The 10,934-nt window shown below is 42.1% G+C and overlaps 1 protein-coding gene across 1 annotated transcript; it reads right to left on the reverse strand.

The window, feature by feature from the left end:
• Positions 1-6,755: 6,755 nt before the first annotated feature.
• LOC121590605 lies at positions 6,756-9,958 on the reverse strand. Its single transcript, XM_041910417.1, has 2 exons — positions 8,535-9,958; positions 6,756-7,324 (listed from the first exon to the last, which is right to left on the reverse strand). Exons 1-2 carry the CDS (start codon positions 9,084-9,086, stop codon positions 7,127-7,129), a joined length of 750 nt encoding a protein of 249 aa, XP_041766351.1. The 5' UTR covers positions 9,087-9,958; the 3' UTR covers positions 6,756-7,126.
• Positions 9,959-10,934: the final 976 nt, after the last annotated feature.

Genomic DNA, 10,934 nt, shown 5'->3' on the forward strand with positions numbered 1-10,934 from the left:
GTGTTCCTCAATCGGTGTTACACCGACATGAATGCGTTGAGCAGTATGCATAAATGTAATCGATATTCATTTAAGCTCCGCTTGCATCGGCCGTTCCATGATCTCCCTGCTCATACACAAAATGATTGATCTCTGTAATTGATATTAATGTTTAATCTGTAACCATCTTTAGGCACCACTTTCAATCACGGCTAATGCCTGCTCCTACCCAACACGATCAAGCGCTGATTTGCTGAACACACCCATGCCCCGCGGGGCCTGGCTCAATTGTACAGCGAATTAATTTATTAAATTAACAAAATGGCCATCCTTCATGTCAAGAAAGACGGGGTTTTGCTAGATAATGAGCCGATGGGCATGGTTGCAACATGAAAAGAAATGTGTGTGGCAGTGTGTGTGTGGAAGTGAACCTTATGATAGGTCTTGTGACATTTCCTACCAGCTTTTATTGTAGCTTTCGTTTCCGTTACTGCACTCCCCGGAAGTTCCCACTTCCGCCTGGTGAACCGTGATGGGTGACACTTAAATTAATTAAATTGTTCTTCTTCCCGGAAAGCTGGTCACATTAGAGATGTAACATGCAATGTGCCTGCGGTTGTTTGTAGACTGGTGAAAAACGAAGGGCTGGAGAAGAAGGAGGCCGGCAAAGCTCTGCTGCCATCTAATCGGTGCCGCATCTTGTACTCACCCTTAACTTTACTTAAAGAAAATGATGCTCAGTTCCGGCGTCCAGGCGAAGCCACCAGAGCTCGGTACTGGAAGGTGCTCTAGCAGCGCATACACAGGCTCGTTGCTCTCGGTGACATTCACCAACTATTTATATGTCATGCCGTCGGACAACTCTGGCCCGGAGCTTTACAGTGCTCACCCCTTTCACCGGGTGGGCAAGAACCGCGTGCCTAGCTTCCGCTTGCTTCAATGGCTGGCCGAAGCAACATTTGAATATTTATGAGTTTGGTAACTGGAATGGCTTCTCGCTGCAAAGCTAACCGTCCACTGAGGCTGTGGTAGAAAAGAATTTACTATTTCGTTTCTGAAAGCATCCTTGCCCGGCCTCCGCTGTTTCCCACACCCAGGTCCGACCACCCGTCTCGCCGTAGAAAGGCAGCTGCTTCACGATCTTGGCCGAAATTAAATTATCTTTGCATCTTCCAGTTCGCCCGAAAACAACGCCCCGGGTGACGTGTGTGCGCGCGTCTGGCGGGTAAGTTTGTTTTTAAGTTCCGCTTCCGAGACTCGGTCACCGTCGGTACTGTGGAAACTGTTGAAGTGTTTCCCTCCCACCCAAACCCAGCACTGCAGCTAATAAACTAATTTTCAAGTTTTTCAATGAACCCATCGCTAACGCCACCTTATCTCACGGGCGACTACCCTCCCACGCGTCCATTTGCGATCCAGTCGGTTTGTGTCTGGTGGTTGATTCTTAACAGATAACTTTGGCGCCTGTACGTTCGTTGAAGTGTTGTAGTTTCTTTCTTACGAAGACCATGACGCCCACCAGCTCTCGCGTTACGGCGACACTATCTACTCTTCCGCAACCAGATGTATGAGGGGAGAAGTGGTGAGGGGAGGGGGGAGGGGGAGCAAGTTGAGTTCACGGTATCTTTCGAACCTTCGCCCACCCTTTGCCAGAGGTTGCAAAAAGGTTGAAAGTTGGCTCTAGTGGTCGTTCGCTTTCTTGACGACGTTGTTGATCAATTTTTCCACAGGTGAGGAAGTTTTCCCATCTTCAACAGGTTTGCTTTACACTGAGCAGCGTCGCTTGTCTACGGGAATGGGAAAGGATTGTTCGGTAGGGGAAATTACGAACGATAGAGGTTAAGATGTGCCGGAGAAAGTGAGATATATTGTTTTGCTAAAAGTTGTTCCTAATATCAGATCTTTTTCTACTTGAAAAGAGGATGAACTTACAACCACTAAGTTTTTTTTAAGTACGAGAATCTATGTTTGTTTGTACAACTACGTGCAGACAAAGGGATATGATGGATGGTTCATGCTGATTTTTAACACTTACTTACTTTAATGTCATGCCATTGACATTTTCGCATTGGAACACTTTTGCACAACTAACACATTTTAATTGGTCCGGTCTCATGGTACAGTCGTCATTTCGTACTACTTAACAACTTGCCCGTCATGGGTTTAAGTAGAACTGACTATCCACCTATGGAAATTCATTAGTCTCCGAAAACCAAGCCCACTAGTGGTAGAGGTAGGGCAGCCTCCAGCCAGCAACGTACGTTGAGCAAAAGAAGAAGAAAAAGAAGAAGAACACGTTTTAATTCAATTTTACGATTGTTAGAGTTTATGATTATATAGTTCTATTATCTACATCGTGATTCATAGTAGAAAGAACTATTTTATTGTTATTATTATTGTTATTCAAATGAAATAATCTTCTGAAAATATGTAAATTTGTTGTTGACGCCTTGCGATAGGCAATTTACATGGCAGAATTAGTATTTGAACAACCGGAATAGTAAGTACGTAAAGGATTAAAACTCAGATTAGAAATAAGAAGAATTAGAAGAACTTTGAATTTGACACGAAATAAACATTAGCACTTGAAACCTCACCCCTTAAGGTGAAAGTAACGTAAGTAAAAGTTTTAAAGCTTCACGAGAAGAAATAAGATTACACTTTTTATTCAAGCCCGGACAAGCTGCACGTGTGAACAAAGTTACAGGGCGTAAGAACTTCAAGAGTTAGTTGAACAATACAGAAAGCAGCTTCATTCTCCCTCTGAGAGAGATTAAACCAACTCTCGAAGCTCAATGGAATTGTCTACCTGTAAATAAATAGTGTTTGCTTGGTTAAAAGTCTGGCAGTGCATATTGGTTAAATGAAAAGAAACCCATGAAACTGTTTCACAAATTGGAATCACTAGTTTGTGCCATATGTTTCATTTCCCTAAACGAAACATGTAAAACGATGAAGCAAGAAGAAGGAAAAATTATTTCTGAAAATGTTTCCCCATTTCAAAAATGAAAAGTTTTGCTGTTATTTCTACGTTTGGTAATCATTCGTGCTCGAATGCATTTCCGGCGTACATAAGTCATTGTTTCACATCCAATCTGCCAGCCACGGCCGCCGGTAGTGGCTAAGCAAAGCGCGACCAAAAAATAGTTAGTACACATACACATTAGACGGCGCCATGCTGTTGCCGGGTGGTGTTAATCAGCGCGCAAGCAAAGTTTTTAATTATCCTTTCCATTGAGGTTATTTATGACTGTTGCATCGTGCTTGGCAATGTTCGTTTGAGCCGTTCCGGATGGTTTAGTTGCTGGTGCTCTTTTTCTATGTATTGCAAACACTAAAGAAAGGTGGTTTCTTGTGAGAAACTTTTTAGCAGCTCTTTGCACGCTGGAAAGATATGTGCCCGTTTTTGTACCAGGTAGTAGTGATAAAGTTAAGTCGTAGCTCATAGAAAGAACTCCTCCCTAGACGAATGAGCCACGCTGCTGGGTCTTCTGAACTTGCAAAACAAAACGAAACAAAAAAAAACTCAAGATCACTCCTTTGGCAGTGGTTTTACCTTTGAAAATTGCTGCTGCATCGCGAATGCACTTGGTTTTCAGCTCAACCGGACTACACTCTATCACGGCCACATCTAGAAGCGCACATACATGAATTGTTCTCTAACGCTCTAACTTTTTGTTTTCGTTTCGTGTATCGTGGTGCCGTGACCAGGAGCATGATCAGAGTTTGGCGTATACATGCTTCTTGAAAAAATATGCTAACGTAGGACTGTTTCATTCTGTAGGTAGTAAGCCTCCCGATGCTTCCCCATCCCTCCTATACCGCTTCTCATGCGGGGTGGGAACGTGCGAACGGACGTTTATTGACCGCGCGCACGATGATTTATGACAGTGAAATTTATGCCGCGGGATTTCACTGCGTAACCAGCGGTTTTTGCCACGGCACAGTATACCTACTGGTCCGGCTGAAGGCCAGCGGACGCAACGGTATCGAGGAGGCAAATGTGTTCGATAACAACCCACATGACAAGCGAGCGCTGCCCGCTTAGCTCCGCCATTTCCATTTTTATGTCGATACGGTATCCTTTGACCGGATAGGCTACTGGATATGCTTTCATGTCTTTTTTTTCCTTCTTTTTTTGCATTCCTACGAACCGCCAGAACAGTTCATATCATTCACCATAGCGGTAGGTTACTTTTTTCGCTCGTCTATAGAAAAAAGAAACACCCACACACAGACTCACTGCATCAACCATGGAAACTAGATTTATTTCCTAGGCTGTTGAAAGCGTGTAACAAGGGATCGGAATTCGAATTGAACGATGGCAGAGAGTGAGAGAGAAAGAGAACTTTAAACCCTACGCATAGGCAAGCACGCTGTTCATAGCACCCGTTATGGAAAGTATGACACAAAAGCTTTCCATATGGGCTTCTGCTCCATAGGCTGAGGGGAAGGTTGTGTAGCGTGTTTATTTGAGTAAGGTTAACACTTTGCACGATTTTTCATAAATCATGTTCAAAACACGATGGACTGGTAAAACAAAGCGTTGATCGAGGAAAGTTTTTGTTTTTTTATCATAGCCATGCTGTGAATAGATTACACTTCGTAGTATACGGGAATCTGGTAGTAGAGCATATTTTTTATTCTTTTGTTTTCATCCTGTGCAAATACAACACTAACTGAGTGGCAACGGCAAATAAGCACTGCTTTTCATCGCTCTCATCGTTCCAATTCTACCTACATTTCCAATCAATTCTACCACCAACTAAACCAACTAATGAATTTCTATCTTGTCATTGCGAATCACGTTATAGGGAAATGTTATGAATGGTGTAATGCTCTGTTACACGTTAATTATTCAAATGAAGTAAATATAACACACTAATACAAACAATCATTTCTTTTAAACTACATATTTTACTATTAAATACTTGATTCTGAAATAGAGTTACATTTTAATTCTATAGCTTAATTATATAAAGTCAAAGAATTACAATAATACAAAACTTGTCTACAGATAACAAACACTGTCTGGTGTTTTCTATTCGAAATTGTTTTTATTACGGTTGTAATTCAAAATTCACATTGAATATTTATTTTTTAGTGTGACTAGCTTAAGAAAAACTTTTATAAAAAAAAATTGTAACAAATTTGTGGTGCTATCATTTTAGTTAACCGTTCAATGATGATTTACATATTCTTCCGTGGAGTGGTTTTACTGCAATTGAGCCACTACGTTTATAATTATTCCTATTAACATTTTTAATAATCAGTCTATGGCTATACATTGTGGGAATTTAGTGAATCGAATAGATTTTCATTACATATTATACTTATATCTAATCGGGGTTGCAATATTTGAAAACCTACTACCAGAAATCAAATCTAATCAAACAAAACTATTTATTAATAGTGAAGATAATATACTTTGAATTTATTGCAGCGATAATGCAACTTGAACTGCAAAGCAAACAGGAACCCAGATTTATATGCATTTTATGTCTCAGAAGCGGTTATTACTGATGTTGTAACGAATTTCTGCTTACTTTTATCGCCAATGTAGTAACAGCATGATTGTTGGTTTTTATACATAGCAGGAATGAAATAAGCAAAGTACTGTGCGCTTGATTCTAACGTCGAATTGTGATTCATTTACAGTTGATCGCTTCAGTCGTTTTTCAATAATATATTCTTGGTGATCGAAATGTAAAAAAACTACAAGAAGGGCAACTTAATGGAGCACAAGAAGCAACGACTAGCCTAAGTGACAGAATAAGGAAACCACAACCGCAAGTCAGTTTTCGTCGGACACAGGATCGAACATCTTGTTACTTCATCTAACGTATGAGCAGTTAGCGTCCTTTCATCTGTGCTTAGGCCACTTTGTCTCCACTATACGTACCGTGTATTAGCTGGCAGCACAACGACGAACCTTATCTCAAAGCGCCAATCTGGGAGGCAGCGTTGACAGCGACAACCTCGAGGTGGTGGAGATGTTCTTCTATTTTAGGACGATTGTACTGTAGGAGCGATTGAAAGACGATGTAAACCGTTCTAAGAGTGAACTAAGACTAACTACATTTATTCGGTATTCAGTGTAACCACGGTTGCTGTAACCAATGGCTACTTGATTACAACTAAGACATTGCTATAAGCAATCCACCACAGAGTCCCCCTCAGTTACGCCAAGAACCGAACACGGTGACCGGATGGCATAACTTTTGTTCTTTCGTTATCTTCATTCGAATCCTTTTTGCAAATATATGCTGGTTTAATACGATCAATCGAAATCCTTCGTTTCTCACCGTTCATATTTAAGTCCATATACTTTTCATGCCTTTCGATTATTTGAAAGGGACCTCGTATGGGTGTGTAAGAGGCCGCTTGACTGAATCAATTCAAACAAAAACGCTTTTGCAACTTTGCAAATCCTTCGGAACAAATACCGATCGTTTGTCATGATGCGAGTTTCTGATTGGTCCAATTTGTTGCATGGTCCGGCAAAGCAGTTTGGCAAACTCTGAGCGACATATTTCCGTCTTCGAGGGTTCCAAAAAATCGCCAGGAATTCGTAGTGGCTGTCCGTATGTCATCTCGGCAACAGAACAATCGATATCTTCCCTGATAACAGTTCGCAAACCGAGCAGGACCAACGGCAGTTTATCGCACCAACGTTTCGAATCGACACAAGTGAGCGAAGTTTTTAACGTTCGATAAAAACGCTCGATAAGACCGTTAGCTTCGGGATGATACGCTGTAGTACGAATACGGTCGATCATCGTTAATAAATACCGCTTTCCGTTCGACGTCGGAAGTGGTCCAACCAAATCGATATGAACATGGCGGAAACGACTTTTTGGAAGCTCGAATTCGTTGAGCGCCGCAGATGTATGCCGATGGATTTTCGATCGTTGACAATCAATACAAGATCTGACGAAGCGGGCGACGTCTCGATTCATTGAGGGCCAAACAAACCTTCGCGCAACCATTTTTCTCGTTGCTCGAACACCGGGATGAGAAAGGCAATGGATGTTGCGAAGAACTTCTAACCGTAACTTCTCTGGTACATACGGTCTGACATGTACATTATCCGACACATCACAATACAGCAATTGATTAGTTGAAACAGATGATCTTAACTGCAAGTTCATTGATGTAGTTCGATCAGCAAGTAGCTTCTGTAGTTCTGGATCGTCATGCTGCGCTTTCGATAATAATTCAAAATCCACTGTTGAAGGAGCTGAGATGGTGTTGACTCTGGATAATGCGTCTGCAGCAGAATTGTCTTTGCCACTAATGTGCCGAATATCTTTTGTGAAACTCGAAATGTACTGCAAATATCGTTCTTCATGAGGAAGATGATTTGAATTAGAATTCAGAGCATACGTGAGCGGACGATGATCAGTATAAATAGTGAATTCTCTCCCTTCCACTAGATGTCGAAAATACTGCACCGCTAATTTCATGGCTGTTAACTCGCGACCGAAGACAGAATACTTTTTCTGTGAAGGGGAAAATTTCTGCGAGAAGAACCCCAGCGGTTGCCATGCGCCAGCGACATTTTGTTGTAGAGTAGCTCCTGCCGCTGTATCCGAAGCATCAATCATCAGTCCCATTCGTTTTGACGAGTCAGGATAGGACAATAAAGCTGCGTTTGCTAAACTTCCCTTGCATTTCACGAAAGCTTCGTCTGCTTCGATCGTCCACTGAAGTTTTCTTGTATCGTTTTTTCGATTCCCAATAATGAGTGCTTGCAATGGTTGTTGCAATGAGACAGCATTCCGGATGAAGCGTTTGTAACCATTCAGCAATGCCAAAAATCGTCGAAGATCCTTCACCGTAATCGGACGACTGTAATCAACAACGGCTTGAACGCGATTAGCTTGAGGTTTGATACCAGATGCATTGATGTGATACCCCAAAAAGTTAACTTCTGTTTGGACAAACTTGCATTTGTCCAAGTTCAGTACCAAGCCGTTTGATTTGAGACGCTCAAAGACAGTTCGCACGTGCGATAGGTGTTCCTCCTCATTAGACGATGCAATGCATATATCATCGACAAACACCACCACAAAATCCAAATCACCGAAGACATGATGCATAAAGCGCTGAAATGTCTGGCTCGCGTTGCATAATCCAAATTGCATCTTGGTAAATTCAAAGAGCCCGAACGGAGTGATTACAGCAGTCTTTGGAACGTCGCTTTCCTCGACCGGAACAAAATGATATGCTCGTACCAAATCTAGAGTGGTAAAACAATTCTTACCTAAGAAATTGTTTAGCAAATCGTGAATATGTGGCACAGGATAACGATCTGGCACAGTCATCCGGTTTAAACTCCTGTAATCTCCGACAAAGCGCCATTGACCATTCTTTTTCGGTACGCAATGAAGTGGACTTGCCCAACTGCTTTTGGAAGGGCGACAAATCCCGAGCTCCATCATGGTCTCAAATTCTTTTTAAGCGGCTTGGAGTTTGTCTGGCGGCATTCTACGAGGTTTGGAAGCAACTGGAGGTCCAGTGGTTTGAATATGATGGGTTACATTATGTCTTACCTCAGTGCGCATTGTCGGCGGGGCGGTGATTTCTCGAAATTCGACCAGCAAGTCTCGAAAAGGATGATCTTTTGCTATAGTTGTTACACCGTAAACCGAAGATTTCGATAATCCACAAACAGTGTGTAATTTCGTACCACCATCAATAAGTCTTCTGTTTCCAAGATCTACAAGAAGACCAAAATGCGCGAGGAAATCGGCACCAATAATTGCAGAAGTAACGTCGGCTTGCAAAAAATTCCACGAAAACTTTCGGCGTAGTCCGAGATCCACTGAAACAAACTTGCTCCCATACGTTCGTATTTTCGTTCCGTTTGCTGCATGGAGTAAAAACGGCGATGGTTGTCGAGTCTTCTCTATCTTGGATGCAGGTATTATCGATACATCCGATCGATAATCCCTTAATAATCCCGTGTCGATTGAGAACCGAATACTAGAAGAGTTGTCGAAGATTTGCAGACGGCGACTAATTCTTAATCCGCCCACCTCGCCGATTTCGGATGGGCGGAAATCTAGTTTTTTGACTGATGATACTGACAAGGGCTTCGACATCGCGTAGCTCGATTTCCATACTTCCGGTGATACCAACAGATGTTTTCATTGGTACGATTTTGAGAAGTGGAACGCAATCGACCGCGCTCAGGTTGCCGTGCTTTCATTTGGCGTAGCTCTACTTTCATGGCAGCAACTTCTTCTGCTAAATTTTCCGTCGTTTCTTTTTGCACAGAAGCATGGATAACTGATGTTTGAGGAGCCATTTCTATCATTTTATCTGCCATCTCCGCCAGCTTCGAAAGACTTCCATCGTGGATGCTAAGTATTGCACGTATATTAGCTGGAAGTTTTTGCAGAAATAGTCTTTTTAACAAGGAATCATTCACATTCAATCCGGCAGCAAGTTCCTGCATCTTCGTTAAAAGATGCGTAGGACGAAGGTCTCCAAAATCGTACGATCCAAGTAGCTGATCCATTTTGGCTTGTTCCGTGAGCTCGAATCGAGAGATGAGGCGCTGCTTAACGGCTTCATATTTTCCTGTCGCAGGAGGCTGTTTTACATAATCGGCGATATGACAAAGCACGGATTGTTCGAGTTTAGCGACAATATGATAAAAATTTGTTTCATCCTTATGAACGCCGGCCAACAAAAACTGAATTTCAGCTTGCGAAAACCACAACGATGGATCGTTCTTCCAGAATTCCGGAAGTTTAACCGAAACGGCTGCAGTAGCAGGGGAAGTTTCTTCGTTAGTAACGTTTTCGGTAGACATGTTCGTTCACAAATTTTCAAATTAGGAGAACTAATAACAATCCGGAGATCACGTCGGGGTCACCAATGTAGGAGCGATTGAAAGACGATGTAAACCGTTCTAAGAGTGAACTAAGACTAACTACATTTATTCGGTATTCAGTGTAACCACGGTTGCTGTAACCAATGGCTACTTGATTACAACTAAGACATTGCTATAAGCAATCCACCACAGTACCTTCGGATAACAACAGAGTTAGCATAACAACAACACCAGTAGCGAAACCCTGTGATGCTTATACAAGGAAGCCGTACATACTACGGGCTATTACCATCTGATGAGATCCAGAAGATTTCAACACCGCATGTTGTGAGGATGGCGGACTTATGCCCCACAAAGAAGATGATCCTCAACGGCTCCCAGTTTGGCACAGGCGCAGGGAAGCACAGTATGTTCGCTGGCTGGATGAGGTAAAGCAGGACCTGTCGGAGATCGGGTGTAAAAATGGAGGAGAGTTCAAAGATCAGGATCTTCTGGTCTTCAGGATCAGCTGTAGTCAAGGATCAAACTTCATGAAGAATAATTGTCTACCGTGCCATGTCACAATAATATGATCCATCGTGAGCAGGACAACAAGAGAGAGAGAAAGAGAAAGAGAGAGATAGAGAAAGAAAGAGAGAGGGAGAGATCGGGCCTCTGAATGGAAATGTGGTGATACAACAGCGTCACTCAGTATCCCGTTCTGTATCTAAATCCATATTCAACAAAGCAGGCATCGTTTACGCTTCTTCGGTATGATTTTGTCAAGATTCCCAATACCCAAAATGATTTCTTTGTTGTGCTCCGTTGTGTGTTTTTCGAATTCAAATGGATGTAGAATAGCATCTAGTATTTGGTTAGTCATCTGTTGTCTATTGCTCTTTTTTCTAGTCTCAAAAACAAACACAAACCGCATTTACAAGCTAATAAACAATAAATTTGTGGATTGGTATTATGAATCATTAATCCAAAGAATGCTGCACCGAAGCCATTGCGTGACAAGGCAAGGCAACTACTCATTCCACTCATATGCAATAAATCACATTACGATGAAAGAGTGCGCCTAAGCATAAGCTGATTATTGAGCTAAGCCAATCCTTCCTTCGACCAGACC

The sequence above is a fragment of the Anopheles merus genome, chromosome 2R, assembly GCF_017562075.2.
Source record: "Anopheles merus strain MAF chromosome 2R, AmerM5.1, whole genome shotgun sequence".
Classification (NCBI taxonomy): domain Eukaryota; kingdom Metazoa; phylum Arthropoda; class Insecta; order Diptera; family Culicidae; genus Anopheles; species Anopheles merus.